This window comes from Durio zibethinus, chromosome 21 (genome assembly GCF_047325235.1).
Source record: "Durio zibethinus cultivar Kanyao isolate XHJ-2024 chromosome 21, ASM4732523v1, whole genome shotgun sequence".
Lineage (NCBI taxonomy): Eukaryota > Viridiplantae > Streptophyta > Magnoliopsida > Malvales > Malvaceae > Durio > Durio zibethinus.
This window is the reverse complement of record NC_143182.1, coordinates 52340-70538: the sequence shown is the minus strand read 5'-3', so window position 1 is coordinate 70538 and position 18199 is coordinate 52340. Positions and strand designations below refer to the sequence as shown.

Sequence of the window (18199 nt, the reverse complement as noted above, 5' to 3'; positions counted from 1 at the left end):
TTCTAAATCTGGAATTGAATTAGTTCTTATATATATATATATATATATATATATATATATATTGTTGGGTTTCTTTTTGAGTTTTTCTGCATTCTATATAAAAATTGTGCAAATGCAACAATCAGTTGCCACGATTTTTTTTTTTTTTTGGATTTTGTTTCCTTTCTTTAACTTTTTTTTCTTTTTAATATTTAATAAATATTTTTAAATTAAAAATATTTAATTTTAAAAATTTTATTTTTGTGTGGAATCCACTTACATCAATTTTTCTATTTTTTAAAAAATATTAAATAAATATATATTTTTTAGATTTCACTTTTTATATGATATCAATAATATGTCACGTTTTTTTTTAATATATTAAATAAATAATTTTTAAGGTTTTAATTTTTTAAGACACATCCTAAACAAAAATTAAAAAAAAAAATTCTATACATAAATTGACTGAAAAATCTTTTATGTAAATTCTGCATGTGTACGATTACGTCACAGTTACCCTTAATATACACTAAAAAAAATCTTTTATATTATTCGTAAAATAAATCCATAATTTTTTAAAAAAATTTTTATGGGATCCAATATTTTTATTATTTTTTATGTAATTCAATTTTTAGCTTATTTTTATTTTTATTTTTATTTTTTTGCTTGAGGCGCCACATGTCCTTTTTTTGTTATCTACTTACTTTTTTATATATTTAATAAATATTTTTGGGTCCATTTAATATTAATTTTTTTTAATTTAATATATGTATATCTATTGTGTGTTAGATCTACTTGATATCAATGATATACCACATGTTTTTTTTTTATTTTTTTCTTTATATATTTATAAATAATTTTTAAAATTTTATTTTTTATAAAACTCAATTAATATGAAGAATATGTTAAGTATCATACCATTTGATTCTTTTTTTCTCTTTTTCTCTTTTTATTTTTTTATCTTTTTCTTCTATTTACAATTATTTTCCATTTTTTAATTTAAAATTTTTTTATAACTATTTTAAATTATTTAAATGTTGGGCCCATTTGATATTATTATTAAAAATGTATTTTTTTTATTTTTTTATTTTATTTTTTTTAATAATAGATATTAACAAAAATGTTAACTGTCACATGTGGATTTTTTTTTCTTTTTTACCTTATTTTTTGGGTTTTTTTTGTAAAGTTCATGATAAAAAATTTTCATAAAAAACTTATCATTACTGATGTTAGTGTCAACTCAACTTTCTTTTAATTTTAATTTTTTTTGCTTTTCATCATTTCTTTTTTCTTTTTCTTTTTTTTTGGTCTTTCTCTTCCTTTATTTTTTATTTTTGATTAAAAATATCCTTTTGTATTTTATAATTAGATAATTTTGTTAAAAAATATTAACGGAGATGTCAACATGACATTTAAATTTGACTTTTTTTTTGTTTTATAGTACGAGGAAAAAGATATTTTAAATCAATAACATCAAATTGACTTTACAAAAAAATATAAACAAAAATATTAAATATAAAAAGGGAAATTAAGTAAATTAAAATAAAATATAAATTTATGAAATAAATTTTGCAAGAAAAGCTTATTATTGCTAATGTCTTGTGGCAACTTGATTTTGTTCTCTTTTTATTTTTTTTTGTTTTTTGTCAGTTTTTACTTTGTTTATTCATTTAATTCTTTTATCTTTTTAATTAAATAAATTAAAAAAATAACATATGTGTACATGTGGTACCCTAATTCGTTATTTTTATCTTTTTTATATTTTTAATTAGATAATTGATAACAAATATAATCAAAAAATTAATTGTTTAAGAAAAATATTAATTGAGGTATGACTAATAAAATAAACTGCATCTAATGATTTTTAATTAATCCAAATCTAATAAATAAAAATATATATATATTTATTTAAGATTGAATCGAAATTTTTCATCAAAAATCAATGTCTAGTCAAATGAGGTTTATGATATTCCATCTTACTTTGATTATATATATTAAATTATATTTTAATTTGTATGTATTTATTATATTAATAAAATTATTATTTAATATCTTAATTTAATAAAAATATTATATTTATACATAATTAAAAATCCATCTATTTATCTATTATATAAATTTGACTAATTTTAACTTTTGTTTAATTATCATTCGGGTCTGAACATGCCATCTTACGTTTCTTTTTCTTTTTTTTTTTTCGCTTTTTCTTTAAATTATTTTATATTTTTTATTTAGATAAATTTTGTAAAACAAAAAAAATGTAAGTGCTCATGCAACACCTCAATTGACTTTTTTCTTTTTTATTTTTTTAATTAGAAATAGCAAAACAAATTGTGTCTCATGGGTCATTACTCAATTATGATGTTCACGTAATATCACAATAAATTTTATTTTTATTTTTTTCTTTTTTAGATATTTTTTCTTTATTTTTTTTTATCTTTTTAATAAAAGTAATTTTGTAAAAAAAAAAAAACTTTGAATGTGTCTATATGGCATCTTATTTTATTTTTTTATCTTTTATTTATTTTTATTTTTTAATTAGATAAATTTTACAACACAATGATGTCAATTGATATAAATACTAAATTAATCCGTATTTGGTGACTTTTGATAATATTTTAATCCAATAAAATATGATTTGTTAAAATCAAAATTGAATTACAATGGATCAATTTAAAAAAAAAAAAAAGGTCAGGTCCGAAATGCCTTCATGATATTTTGTCTCTATATGTTTTAGGGTGTATATAAAAATATTTATTTTATTATTTATTTAATTTTAGACATATCTATTATATTAATAAAATAATTTTCTTACCTTAATTTAAAAAATTATATTTTAAACTTAATATGTGATGTTAATGTAGCACCATCTATTAACTCCTTTATTTTTATTTTTATTTTTGTTTTACTCATTTTGAGTTTTTTTCCACTTTTTTTTGTTTACTATTTTTCCATTTTTCTTTTTTTAATATTTATTTTTATAGATTAATTTTATGAGACAAGATTACCAATTAAGATATTCACATTTTATTCCTATTTGTTTTTCTTTTTCTTTCATCTTCGTTCTTATTTGGTCAATTTTATAAAAAAAAAATAGTGAATAGATATGGCAAAACAAACAAATTTTATTTGTAGTTAGACCAAAATAAATTAAAACACGAAAATAATTCAAAAAATGATAATTACATGGATTAAAATTTTAATAAAAAATATATGAGTTTAATAGACACAAAAATTATATTTGATTTTTTTATGTCTATAAAAATTGTGATATATAATTTTTGTATAACATATAATATAAATATATAAATTTTTAATATTTTATATGATACAAATATATAATTTATCAAATTTACCTGTGACATCACACAAACATTTTCTTATTAAAAATAATTATAATTATTTGTAGTTAATATAATAATTCTCATTTATTGATATGTACCTTTATGTTCTCATTATATTTTTTTAAAAATTGGGATTAATTCGGTTTAATAGATTTGAGGTTTTTATATTAGATGTAGAAAAAGTTTGGAACTCGACTTCGGTTGGATTACTTTTTGAAATTTATGTTGATGATTAAAAATATATAAAAGTATATTAAACCGATCATCATTTAACATATTAACTATACTTTTAGCTAAACAAAATTACTTTTCTTTTCCACAACTACAATATTTATTGATAGTCACATAAATTCATATAAACTATTCCTACGCGAAAAGTTTCTTTAGAAGACTAGTTTTTAGGCGCCGGCGTTTGGCATGATTCTATATGCTTACAAAATTAATATTAAAAGAATATTTCAATAACTTAATTTGACTGGATAAAAACTTATTTAACATTATTTTAATTTTTAAAAATAAACATATCATATTTTAGATTAATAGATTTATTAAAGTTAAAAAGATTATTTGTTAGCATTATTCAATTGATTTGCTAAAAAAAAGGGGGCAAATCTCTTGCTTCACCTGGTAATTAAAAGAGAAGGAACTTTTAAAAACCTTATAATAATTTGCAACTGCAATAAATTTCGATTACAAGAGGACCAATTTATTTATGAAAAAGTAAATACTAGCTAGCTACTACCGGTACTTAATATTTAATGGAACTTTCTTTTTTTTTATGAAGATAGAAATATCTCAATAAGGAAATAGATTCTAATTATTAAAATTAAAATTCTATATTTATTAAATATTATAAATTAAAAGTGATTATATAAACTAACTAAATTAATTTTCGGTTTATAAAACATTTATTTAAAGTCACACAAGAAAGCAGCTAATTTTCAAGGAGGTATTTAGCAGAAGTTGAGACAACTACTATTACTATCAAAGTAAGCTATCTGTTCGAGCAGGTAACCTTTTGAAGAAATTGCTGGGTACAGATGGCAGCTTGCTCCGGAACCTAGGATGCCGCAGATAATACAGACCACCAAGCAGAGCTACCACTCTAAATGGGGTTGCATACAGCACTACAGCTGAACAAACACAAAAAGCAATGAAAAGGCTGGTAGCTCGGGGGTCTCTCCACCCCAGCAGCGACTCGAATCTCTCCCCTTGTGTTGCTATGTCACCCACAACCGTTTGAATCCTGCCCGCAACACTTCGAAGCCGATCATATCTCATTCTAACTATATCATGTGGTTTGGAAGTTGGGAAGGTGTCAAATTCTTCATCTAGCTCATCTGGATTTACTGCCTCTGCCCACGAAAGTTTTGTATCCATGTGAGGTGGGTACCTTGGGCGAAACCTATAGTTCCATATTCCTATAAGGAACATGTACAAAAATAGAGTCGGAAGGATCAACTCTGGATACCAAATCAGAATTAGAAACAGAATATGAACTAGAACAGATGTGACGGGTTTCTTCCAATTGCAAACATCGCCAAACCATCGACCAACAGAAATCATAGCAGAGAGAAGTGACATGATCCGAAAGAAATTAGCTTTGCTTCTTCTCATGCTCCACATGTGAGAATCCACGTCTAACAGATATTCCACCACCTCTTTTCTCAAAGGTGGCTCAGCTCGACCAAGCCACATTGCAACAATATTCATGGCTTGGTATCTCAAATTGTCGACCTGATTAACTGTGAATGGATGTAAATAATGCATTTTAGGTAGCAAGGGGTGCCCATAAATGTATATCATGTTAGCAAGTGACAGAGTAGTAAACCGAACTGCTAGTTGGAGCTCGCCCATTTTCTTCACTCCACGTGGGTGTAAGACGAGAAGTGGATAAGAATGTGTATAAATCCGATGAGCTTCTAGAGTTGATAGCCGAATCCGTACCTTTCCAATTCGTGAATCTCGTGCCGCTGCATTGCTCCCTGTTGGTTTCTCACCACCGCCCAAGTGGCTGTTGTCAAAAACTCCCAATGTTATCACCGTGCAAGGATCGTAAACTTCCCATGTATATTGCTCGTTCCATTTGGGATTGAACGTGTCAAGAATGGTTCTGGTGCGAACCCACTTTTGACCATACCTAGCCACGCAATAGGCATCTGTACTCCCTCGGCCATCCTTCATTTTCATCGGGAGGAGCCCTCGTGCACCCAAAATGCCCACTTCTAGTACACCAACTGGTTGTTTCCAAAGCTGCCTTGCTGTTGGTCGTTGGTCACTGATGTACATTGTTGACTCATCAAGCACATGATATCCTCCTTCAAGACAAACTCTCAGGTGAATCCTACTTGAAAACTTTAGCTCTTTCCTTCTATCAGCTTCCAGTGCACCAAAACCGTATTTCTCAAGATTGAACCAGCGAGAATGCACTGAACGGTGGTCTAGCCGCTTTTCAAATGCGCTGAGTGGTAGGTTTATCTCCCCTAACACATCCTCCTTTGAAGCGTGTACTCGATCCTCAACAGTGATCAAAAGCTGTTCCTCAAAAGGCTCGGCCGTTACAAAAACTAAATCTTCATTCCAGAATGGGTTGGCTGTGCGATTGGTGCATATCTTGGTTCGGAGCATTTGGTTTCCTATCTGGGCTTTTACAAAAGCTTCTGGGAGGCGACTTCCATCATTGGGCAGCACATCTTGTGCTTCAATCACATTCACCCTTAGGTACCACAGTTTTGGTGACACATAAACCTTTGATCGAATGTTAAAAACACCCTTTCCATAGACTGAGGCAGCATCTGAGTGCCATGCATCTGGAAATGCTTCATCAGCTTGTGTTCCCATCCAAATTGCAAGCATCACCTCTCCCCTTATCTTTCCTTCTCCTCGCCTGTCCTCTAGTCTGTGCCATTGAGGAGCCAATGGGCTGTCCGGCGGAACTCTAGTTGGAATCTCATTCAAATCGAAAACTACCCTTCCAAGATAATCATCTCTGCCCACCATTTCTTTATCCTTCAAAAAAACTTCTAGTAAAGAGGATTGAACACGGTCCTTAGAGAAAGAAAACACTTGGTTCCATTCAGGGTTCATTTTCCTCTCAAAATGCTTTGTTCTTCCCTTGTAGTTCCCCAGCTTTACTTCCACATATGGATCGCAGCTTCCAGTTACAGAGCTGGGAGGAAGATCTTTAGCTTTAACAACCCTAACATACAGATAGAACATCTGCTCAACCAGATCGTAAGTGCTTGTGAATCTCTCACCATTTATCCATCCTCTTCCTCCATAAGCACCGACATTGGGCCATCGTTCACCAAGCTGGGGATTGGTGTCCGTCAGATTATAGTCCTCTTGGCCACCGGGCTGGGCTTGTGCAGAAACAGACTGCATAGTAAGTTGCACACTTTGTCCTCGTTTCTTCCCTTGTAAGCTGGCTTGCCGTAGTACTTGGTATTTATGTATGTTCGGAGTTGTCTCCAGACTCTCCACTGTCCCTTCACTGCATTTCTTGATCTCTTCCTTGAGCGCTTTAGAAGGATCACTGCCTCTACAACTGGTTGCTGCAATAGAAGAACTGGACTTCTGAATCAGAAAAACGTGAGAATTAGCTTTGGCAGTGCCAACAGCAACACCTACTTTTTGGTCGCCTGCTAAAATTTTGCAGGTGATGTTATCTGAAACAGGAGTCGAAGTTGGTGGTGATGATGGTAGTGTTTGATTACACAGCCAGGTTTGTTGTGGGAAGTGGGGTGGAGGAAGGGACTTTGTTTCAGATTCTGATGAGGTACAGACTTTCAGGCCAATCTCACCTTTGACAGATGAGAGAAACCACTTTTTTTTCTAGCTGAAACTGTTGACAGACTTCCTCGCCTTTTCTGACAATGCTGGAGCAAGGAATTCTTACCCTACCAGGAAATTTCGACCTGGAATAGGTCTCCTTTCAGTGTACACGGAGACCCAAGTGATTGGTGATTGTAGTCTTTGGTTTCATCAAAATCAAAGAAAAGTATCTGGTTCCAAACATTGTTGAGGTTTTTAGGAATGGTTTTAGTTTTGCTTAGTTGATTATGGAAATCAACTTCCACAAATGGACCAGCTGACCTCTCACCATCTTTGGGTGTAAGATTATGAGCATATATCCGCAACCTCGACAACCAGCTGAATGCTCCTTTTCTCGATTGTTTCCTGCTGCAAGAAGCTAAAGTAGTAGCTCCTCACAAGAAATCTCAAACTCGATTCTGAAGCAAAGAAGTTCTAAGAAAGAAGGAGAAGATAAAAAAAAAAGATGGAATACTTAGATTCTCTTCCACTCGGAGGGCTGGCCCATATCGTCTTATTGAAGAAAGGAATGGTTTGTTGTAGAAGCTGACTTTGGGTTCAGACGCAGTGGAACCCTGTTGATTGCAGGAAAAGAGGGGAGGGAAGCATAAAATCAAAGAAGAGATACTGTGAACCTTGATCATTCGTTTTCTCTCTGCAATTGATATTTGTGAATGCTTCTTGTTGAATTCATATAGTTTTTACCACTCGGTGATAGAAAATGTTATCTAGTCTTCACTACTACGCATATATTAGTTGTTCTGTAAGCGCTGAAACCGATATTATTTCCTTATTCTTTTCCCATTTTCCTATCATTGCATTACATAAAGCTTACTACTTAATACTACTTTTATCAGCAAATTAAGAGACAAGTCCAACCCCTAAACAAAGGTTAAATTGTTTCAGATATACTGTGATCCCCATAATTCACATCAAGGGTTGTTCAAACTTTTTTCGCATTAAGTCAAGGTAATTCTGGCAAGTAGAATATTGGGAATGAATTTAGGAGTTTAGTTAGACGACTAGATCTTATATGGCTTATGGGATTCCTTTCTTCCGAGCACAGCAAAGACAGTGCAGGAAAGAGGAAACAAAGGTAGAAACTGAGATGAAGGAGAGAAAAAGCCAAAAGACAGCCTTAATTCCTGCCAGTGCCAGCCATATACCATCTATATATTCTTTTCTTTTACTAGTAAGTAGTAACAAAAATTGGTGAAGTATTGAACTTTGGGATTTGGTTTGGTCAGTCCAGCTCCAGTGTCAAAATGCGTTGACAACTGAATTCCCTCGTTAATTAAGTCAGCCTCACCCTAGCCAATAATGAGTTTCCTCGGACTGCATAATTGAAAGTCATTTGTCTAAGAACATCCTTGAAACAAGGCAACCAGCTGTGCATGCCATGGACAGAAGGCTGGAGAGGTTTTCATGAGTTCATGTTGCACCTGGACTAACCTAGCATTTTCTTTTTCTTTTTTATTTGGAAATAAATGTTAATCATTGATAAAATCTCTTTCTAAATTCTTCATAATTCTAGTAAATTTTAAAAAGATTGTCATTTAGAAATTTTTTAAAAAACCATACGTTCATGATCCTTTAGAATTTCATTATTGGAAAGCTCTCCACATATTTCCAAAATTTATTGAATTTACATGATGCAAATAAAATAAAACAATTATTGATACGAAAAATTAAATTCATAACCTTAACTATTTAACCAAAATTTTTTAAAATGTTTTTCTTGTCCACAATTTAAAATAATTAAACCTGTAGTTATTTTAAAATTTTAAATATGCATGTAAAAATAAATAAATAAATAAATTTTAACCACCAAAATTGGGCAAAACCCAAAAAGAAATCCAAACTAAATAATGGGCTTGAGTTAATTTTTGGCCCAAATCAAAGTAGGTCCCAGGTACAGGTCAATGCCAATCAACATGCGGTTGAAGACGCGCAGTTTAGAATTTTTTCAAGTCCAAAATGTTGTGTTTTGGTCCGAATATTGAAACCAAAATCAGAAGCTTTTCTTCATTTTTGCTTTCAAATTCTCTCTGCAACGCCAAATTCTCTAACTTTTCTCTAAAACCTTCAAAGATACCAATGAAGAACCCTCAAAACCCAAAAATGGATCGTCAAAACCATCCTATGTCGTCACTGGCCTCTAATCGCCATGGTCCTCCGGTCAGCAACATCAAAAAGAAAACCTTTTATCAAAATCCTCTCAACCTCCTCCTTTTTTCCTTTCCCGAGTTAGATTTTTGAAAAATCTCACTAAGTACCATAAAACCCAAGTTTGAAAATCCCTTTGCCCAGAACCCTTTCCGCTGTCGTTCGAATGCCTAAAAACCTAAGTTTTTCTTTTCAGCTTCTGATTTTCTTCGACTCAAAGATTTTCCAAAAATAAAATTTCTTGATTTTATTTTTTATTCTCAAGTTCTCCAACCTTCCAATTTTTTCCAAAAAAGAAATTGAGCTCAATTTCCATCCAGTTTCTATTTTCCAGTTCCTTTTTTTTTTTTTTCAATTTTCTGGATTTTCTTTTTTTTCTCTTCTGATTTTTTTATCAAAATAATTAAAATCAAAATATAGAATAAAAGAAAATAAAATAAAAAATAACAAAAGAGAAAGCAAATAATAAAAATAAGTTGGATAAGCCAACTCTTATTGCGTTCAAGGTCTAATCAAAAATTGAAAAACCAAATCAGCAATTAACAATTAAGGACTGAAGAGTTTAGACTTCAAACTCGGCTTAATAAAAGTTGACTATGAACAAAAGCCGAATTTAGTTTTGAACTAAATTGAATTGAAGTTGAATTAAGTTCAATAAGGCCAAAAAGGACATTGACCTAATAATTAAATTCGTAATAATTCGATTTTTTTAAAAAAACACTTAAAAAGATGTCGAGGAAACCTAGATTTTCTAGTTGAGTTGAGGCAGCGAAGCCATGGGCTCTTTTACATGAAATATGTGAATTCCCTGACAGCAATTCAACTGATATGTCAAACAAAATTCACGCTGAAACTTGGTGCTGCTTGTGATATTAAAAAAATGCAACACATACCAAAACTTGTTGCGCCTACACCTCAAAGCAACCAAGGAATTGACCTACCTCCCCATTGCTCTTTGAGAACCCAAATTAAACTGATCAACCAACCTCGTGCTAGTTACTTTTTTAGGCCTCAACCAAACAAGATGCTTCTTTCAAAGAATGCGGCCAAAATGGTGAAAGCGCAACAATATTCCCAATAATGAATAGTGTTGGTGATACTAACTCCGCCGTTTTAATTTTATCAGCAAGATCCTTCAGTGCTGCAAAGACCTGTATCATTACAAAAACAACCATAATTAATTGGCACCACCTAAACAATATTTGAAATCCCATGGATGGTAGGTAGAGAGGGAATTTATACTATTTTTATAAAAAAAAAAAAAGAAGGTAATTACACAATTTATAACAACATAAATCTCATGGAAAGTAGACTGGGATTTTATTCTATTTTTGATAAAAGAGTGATAATACAAAATTTATACCAATGTAATTATACCACAACATATTTCCAATTTTATATACCAAAGGAAATTAGACTGAGAATTTACTCTATTCCTCTAAAAACGTAAAGATACAATTTTCATACAAATGTAATATCTATTAATCAATAATTTGATAAGCTCCTTTGCCGTCAACAAATATGATATAACATATTCATATAAACTTTTACATTCATTAAGCACATACTTACAATGGGCATTTAAAAGTCCCCTCTGACATGGAGTTTATTTTTGCATTGAATTATCCCCCCTCCCCTCTAATGCTATTATTAAATTGCAATCAGGCATTAATTCATACAATGTGTTTGACATTGCAAATGCTACATTTAAAAAAAAACTGGCAATTGAATTCAATTGAAAATTAAACCATAAGTAATCAGTTTAATTTCAAGAGCCCTTGATGTTGTCATGCAACCATAGTTACAAAGTTTGAATGGCAATTGGAAAATACATGCATAGCATCTAACATATACTTACCATGCGCTGTTGAGGTGTGGTTCCTCGCTCAACTGCAGCAGCTGGTAGACCATGATGTATCAACTTTGGTGCAAGAGAAGGGAGGGTTGATAAGCCCATATAAACCACTAAAGTTGAATCAAGGTCAGTAGCATTCTCTGCGACAAAAAGAGGATCTGTTCCCCCTTTTCTTGAGTGACCCGTGAGAAATCTAACACTATTTGCTACACATCTATGGGTCAAAGGAATACCCAGCTCCGCTGCTATTCCTGAAGCAGCAGTAATACCTGCAAGGCGTTTCTCAAACATTCAGCACTAGAGTAGCATGATTTTCAATATTCTTCAACATGGAACATCTTTACTAAACCTTAACTCAGCACATGGCCTTCAAAATTGAAAAAATTATCTGTTATTTTTAATTCTTTTGGGCATTGCGTCAAATGCATGAACCTCCATGCCAATACCTCAAAAAGATGCTACACCCTACGAGAAAAACGCTCCCTTTCATCATCCAAAATATTTCCTACCATTTTAAGTTATTTTAAAACAAACAAGAATAATATGAACACAGCCTCTGGAATACAGGACATATGATTTAAACACCTGTGATTTTACCCTCAATCTATGCACTGTTATTAAATCACAGCAAAACACAATTCATCTCCTATGTACTTCGCATTTGTGAAATTCTGAAAAGCTAATGAAGGATCAGTGTGATAAATGAAGCAGTTGAAAAATAATATGTTAAGTCCATATCATGTAAATCAATAGACATTGACAACCGTTCCTTAAAAATGAGGAATGAGGACATGAAATCAGAAGTAAAATGTTCATAAAATGGTGTAGTTACAGTTTTTTACAGTCAGTCAGGGATTGTTTAACCTTCTCCTTCATCAAAATTTTTGCCTAAAAAATCATTCGATATCCAAGAAACAGGGAAATTTATCCATGATAAATTGCTAATGCGATTTAGAAGATTAGCATACAGTATCATACGAGGGATAACCTTCACCCGAATCCCTTGCTGTTGCAGAAAGTCCATTTCTTCTCCACCCCTTCCAAATATCTGAAAATCGCAACAGTTATTCCAGAAAAAGCCCCAAAAGGAACTAGACTTGAAAAGGCATATCTACTAATTTAAGGAAAAAATGTTGGTAATTGTTAAAATGACTCAGCAGTGGATCCCCTCCTTTAAGTCTAACAACAGTAGCTCCAGCTTCAGCAAAACTCAGAAGCAACTCATGTATCTCTTCCTGCTACAACACCACCAAAAATCAAGCGTTTCACAATTGCGAAACCATAGGACCAAAAAGAAATAAAGAAAACTCAAGCCGCAACTAACCAATTCTACTAAAAAAACTGAGAAATTCATTAAATATAAACTCTTCAGAAATTGAATAAGTTTACCTGAGTTCGGCTATGATAGCCGGCAGTTTTGCCGACGTATAGAAGTCTAGCATCAGGGCCAACGAAGTCTAGTAAAGCATCAGAAACCAACCTATCGTACAACAAAAGATCCGCCTTTTGTATGACTCTGACAGCTTTTAATGTCAAGAGGTCAGGAGCTCCAGGTCCTGTCCCCACCAAGAAGACATTCCCCGATCCATTCTTGGGTATTGGGCCCCCACAGCTCTCTCTCATGTGTTTCAAAACTTGGAGCAGCCTCGCGAGCTCTGGCAACTGCAAAGCGATGTCATTTAGCCTGATGGAGTTACTATCAGGCGGGACGGAGCAAGAGACACCATTTTCATCATTATTAGGAGATTGCAGCTGGTGATTGTTGCTGTTGTAGGCCCACTGGTCCCTTTGGAACCTCTGTAATGAATGCTTCTCCGTGAATGGTGAGGATGAAACACTGGAATTACACAGTAAACAAGAAATGGGTTTTAAAAGCAAAAAATTGGGTTTCCTTAAATTGAAAGCAGAGAGTGAAAGTTTATAGTGATGGCTATAAGGCAGGGCCATTTTAATTTATTGGGTGTGGTAAGATGCCAGAGTAGAGGCTCAAATCAAAAACACAAACACAGGACTAATTTCCAGAATTTCTTCAAGCATCTTTATTTTTATATACTATAATAAAGAAAAACGGAGTTAGAGAGTTTGGGTTTGACAAGGATGTGGGAGATATATAGTTCTGCCGTGTCGGGTAGACTTTTGAAGTTTCGGAAAGATGAAGGCAGGGGCACAACAGAGAAGATCAGAAAGTGACCTTCGGGCACAAGAGGGACAACGATCTGTACGTCTTCTTGCCTTGGGAGAATCCTACAGGGAGCGGCCAGTGGGGCCTTAAACGGTTTTTTTTTTTAACTAAAGACATTAATTACCAGAGCTTAGGCATGTATTATGCGTTAGAATGATATCATAGCACAATTTTAAATAGTGAGAAGAATTTTTGTTTCTATTTTTTTATTATTGAAGTTGGAGAGAAAAAATTTAAAAAAAAGTTTTATTTTCATGGAAGGCATGTATTATGCGTTAGAATGATATCATAGCACAATTTTAAATAGTGAGAAGAATTTTTGTTTCTATTTTTTTATTATTGAAGTTGGAGAGAAAAAATTTAAAAAAAAGTTTTATTTTCATGGATTTATCAATGATCAATAATTTTAATTTTTAACTTTTAACTTTTCTCTTTTAGATTTTTTTTAGTTTATCTTTTTCCTCTTATTTTGTACTTAAAAAATTTTCTTCTTCTTTCAAATTAAAATTTTTGTATGAAGTAGATTATATGTTAAAAAAAAAAAAACCTAAAAAATAGTTCTTTCCCATGTGAATCCTTAATTAGCTTTTTCAAACTCTTCCACTTCTTTTATTAGATCTATAAAAATCCTTTTGAAACCTAAATATCAAGCGTCAAAAGAATATGTTCAAGTCACAAACTTTGATCAATGTATTCTTTTAGTAAGAACTCAAGAGCATTTTGTTACTCTTCAAATCTTAGAAGAATTTTTTCAATAGTAGTTAGAACAATGATACACTCACATATACTTTGATGTTATCAAAGTAGCTTTGACCTTCTATGACATAAATGATATTTTTGTTTGTACCAAAATGACCTTGTCAGACACAAGATTCAAATAATACAAGCACGCAATACTTGGCATTATTAAGAAAATGCTTAATGCAAGAATTGTCTTTTTCATAGTATTCTTAAATTATAATATGTCTCTTCATGATCTAACACTATTCGATGCTTTAAAAGTTCAAGTTCAGATTATAGGTATAGAGATAAAAAGACTTAAAATAACCCTTTACTACTAGATGACATATAGAGTTTAAGATCATGCCATTAACTTGTCTCTTTGTCACTTTAGTGATGTTGTCTTTGTAAAGAAGAAAACAACAGACAAAAATCCTAAACATATTCATATTTCAAAGTAGATCTTAAATAAAGAACTTACCACACTTTTTTCAAAGTCGTAAACGATAAGTTATCAAAAGATTTAGAAGCAAGATGAACCAATTCAACACTTTGATCCAACCTATAAGTCAAATCATGATGGTACTGTAACAATTGAGTTTGATCATAGCAAAGAAAAAAATGTTCCTCCTCCAACAATTTTTTCAACTCAATTCATGATGCAAACATGTCCAACTGAGCAAACTGTTTCAATTACTCACTTTTATTTTAATGGCAATCTTGTATATGCATACAGATCTTCACAAGAACATTGTTATTGGGACACTGATTGCAGATACGAATGATGCCAGAAGGACTTATACAGAAGCTTTCTGGATGATGATAATGATGATGATATTTCAAAAAAGCAAAAAAAAAAAAGTATTCCCAACAAAAGCTTAAAGAAAGATAAGAGAATGAAGACCCTAAAGTTGATCTCTTTGGTGAACCTTCAATCAAGTTTGACAATTATGTCATTTATCATAAGAAAAAAAATTTTCCCCAAACCACACACAAACCAGATTCTACCCAACCCTTGCCTAAAATATTAATGATGCAACCAGGCTACCTAGGACAGTCTTACAACTTAGATTTTTTTTCTTTCCAAGAATTTCAAAAGATCAATATAAACACATTCCAAAAGTCTCAAACCCCACTGACATAGATGAATATGAAAACTAAAAAAGTATTTCTCGTGCTAAAGTAGTTTTAAACTAGCAAACTGAAAAATTTTTCTAGCAGAATGCATACTTGTATAGAATTGAATACAAGTTGAACCAAGTCAGTCATCATTTTGATCAAATCCTTGTCAATCTTCAAAACATTATTTTTAAAATTCAATCAAAGATAATATTTTTAGATCAAAAGCTCATATACATGGCTGAAAACTAACACTGGATTTATTTATGCTTTCACTGAAAGAGAGAAAAAAATGAAAAGTCTTAAGATTCAACTTGTAAATCTTCAAAATCAACTCTGCCAGAAACAACAACAACAAACAGTCTCTAACTACAATATTTTCACTCTACTTAACACTGGCATGCATGATACCCCTTATCAAGCCTATTTCATCTTTCTTACCAACCATACAATCCTTTAACCTCACTTTCAAAATCTTTTTTCACACCATTTTAGTATAAACCTCTCCTTACATCTATACCAATATCTTTACAACCAAAACAATACTTCATTCCTATCTTAGACCAACTAGAACAACCTCTCTTTTGCATAATTGAAAAATGGATTCACAGATTTTTTAAAAAATAATCAGTTGACCTAAAACCAAAAAAAGTTATAGAACAATTATTTTCTCAACCTTCAAAGTCAAAACCAAGCTCAAGTTTTACACTCCAAAATCCTACACCTCACACAAACCAAAAACCTATACAACTCGTGATTTCTCCTACACAAACCCTTCTAGAAATGATTCATCAGATGGTAAAAAAAAATCTCTCTTAATTTTTTTTTTAAAGATATTTTTTTGTCTACCTTTGAGACTGACTCAATTGTTTCTCCAAAAAAGTCAATCGATATAGATGACACTGATGATTCAAATGAGTCAAAACTTTCTCAGATCTTTATGACAGAACCAAGTTTCAGATGATAATCCAAAAGTATATAATCCTGATGCAATGGACACTGAACAACACCCTCATCCATAACAAACACAAGTTCCTCCCTCGACATTAAAATTCTCAACTTTTACAATTGATGATATTCCTCCTTCAAAATGATCCTCAAGGTTTCAAGAGTTTTTAGCATAAGGATTAGCTAAATTGAACTCCAATCCCAGTGTTATGATGAATACAGTCTTGATCAGATTTATTTTCAGACTAGTTGAAACTTTGAAAAACTTTTAAGATAATATTACTGAATACATAGAACTACAATTTCTTCAATGCCCAACAATCACAGAAGTTGTATCTCAATTTGTAGCAATATTTTACTACCAAGAAACTCACAGATTAGAAAAAAATTGAGAATAATTTTTCAAGTTGAAATGCTATTTCCTCTATCCAAAAGATATTGACAAACACTATCAGCAGTTCTCTTAATATTTCTACATACTTGGTAGATTTGATGATATCAACCTCAAGAGCTTTTCTCAACTCTATTTCAAAGAACTTGCACAGCAAACAAGAACATATTTGAATCTTAGATCTCTTAATGTTAGAACTATGAACCTTGAAGATATTTATTTCTTTCAAGGACTCCATATGTTTTTGCAATCACAAGAAAAAAAAGTACTTCAGAAGATTCAGATTTTTTAAAAACTCACATTTCTCTTAAACAAAAAATTATTCAGACAAACAGAAAAAGCCTAAAGATTTCAAAGATTCAAGTTTGCAAGAAAGAAAAGCAATCCAAAGATCAAAAGTTCAAAATGCTTTCTCTGTGAAAAACCAAGGCATTTTATAAAGAAATGCTCAAAGTTAGACAAAAGATAAGTAAAAATGGTACAAGATATTACCAATATATCTGGTATTAATGTTTTTTATGATGACCTTGAATCGGTCTTCTCTTTTGATGATAAGCAAAATTAAAAATCACTATTTATGATCAAGTAGTTTGATAATGACACTTTAGATTCAGACTCAGATGAATTTATAGATGATCAATGTTACGAATACATGTCAGTTCAAGAACTTCAAAAAATTTAAACCCTCAAACCTCTAAAATTACCTCTAGCTTCAGTTCAGATTTTCACTCACAAACATTCTCATTTTATAATAGTCATGGCATATTTTGATACTGGTGCAGCCTAAACCATAACAAATCTTATTGTTTTACTAAAAAATCTTTGAAAAAAATAAATCCTTTTTCAAGATCGTTGATGAAAATATATTATTTACAAATTTTATCAACAACTCTGTTACCTTTCAAATTTTCTCAGATAGTTAAATAACTCAAAAGATTTTAAGATTTTTACTTCCTCAAAAAGACCTTGTTATTGGTTTTGATTTCATAACCAGTATACCAGGTTTAAGACTTAGTGAAAAAGGTATACAGTTTGAAAGTTATTTCAGACCTTGAAAAAATCTTCCCAACCTCTTTACCCTAACCATTCAACAATATGTCTTCTAAGAATTCAGACAAAAATTTATTCACTTTTTCTTTACAGAAAATCATTCAGAAATGTAAACCACCCTCTTAGGAAAAACTTTGAATTTTTCATTATCCTTCCATTTAAAAAAGATGAAAATACCAACCCCCACAAAAGCTAGTCATTTAGGCATGAACCTAGATCATTTCAAGCTAGTAACTCAAAAATATTTTTTCTCCGAGCTCAAGGATTAATTAAACCAACCTCTTCTCCATGGGTATATGAAGCGTTTTATGACAATAAACATTCAAAATAAATTCATGAAAAATTAAGATTGGTGATTAATTATAAGCTTCTTAACATTTTTCTTGCATATGATAAGTTTTTTCTTTCAGATAGAAAAATTTTATTTGTAAATTTGTCAACTGCAAAAGTTTTTTCCAAGTTTAACTTGAAAACATGATTCTAGCAGTTAGGTATAATCTATAAGATAGATACAAAATGGCATTTTACATCCTTCAACACCGTTTTCAGTGAACAGTTATACCTTTTGGTTTAAAAGTGACTCTTTCACTCTTCTATAAAGCAATGACAAAGATATTTACTCTCATTTTTTA

General features: G+C 31.2%; 1 protein-coding gene and 1 pseudogene across 3 annotated transcripts; both read right to left on the bottom strand.

Moving 5' to 3' along the window:
• Positions 1-4171: 4171 nt before the first annotated feature.
• Positions 4172-7961, bottom strand: LOC111305834 (FT-interacting protein 1 pseudogene; annotated as a pseudogene). The gene has a single exon (XR_016331509.1). The product of XR_016331509.1 is annotated as an FT-interacting protein 1 pseudogene (transcript).
• A 1650-nt stretch (positions 7962-9611) lies between these two features.
• Positions 9612-13470, bottom strand: LOC111305850 (S-adenosyl-L-methionine-dependent uroporphyrinogen III methyltransferase, chloroplastic-like). 2 transcript variants are annotated; one of them, XM_089750978.1, is made up of 5 exons: positions 12547-13470; positions 12316-12395; positions 12136-12206; positions 11161-11426; positions 9612-10453 (listed from the first exon to the last, which is right to left on the bottom strand). In XM_089750978.1, exons 1-5 carry the CDS (start codon positions 13102-13104, stop codon positions 10307-10309), a joined length of 1122 nt encoding a protein of 373 aa, XP_089607104.1. In that variant the 5' UTR covers positions 13105-13470; the 3' UTR covers positions 9612-10306. The 2 variants fall into 2 exon arrangements, with proteins under 2 accessions (XP_089607104.1, XP_022759448.1); XM_022903713.2 differs by having other exon boundaries at positions 12316-12392.
• Positions 13471-18199: the final 4729 nt, after the last annotated feature.

Bases quoted from the DNA above. Each gene is read 5' to 3' on its own strand.
- LOC111305850 (XM_089750978.1), bottom strand. From the start codon at position 13,104: ATGGCCCTGCCTTATAGCCATCACTATAAACTTTCACTCTCTGCTTTC. The intron at 12,396-12,546 runs GTAAACTTATTC...GTGGTGTTGTAG, and splicing joins GCTATCATAGCCGAACTCAG to CAGGAAGAGATACATGAGTT. The intron at 12,207-12,315 runs GCTGAGTCATTT...TTGCGATTTTCA, and splicing joins CTTAAAGGAGGGGATCCACT to GATATTTGGAAGGGGTGGAG.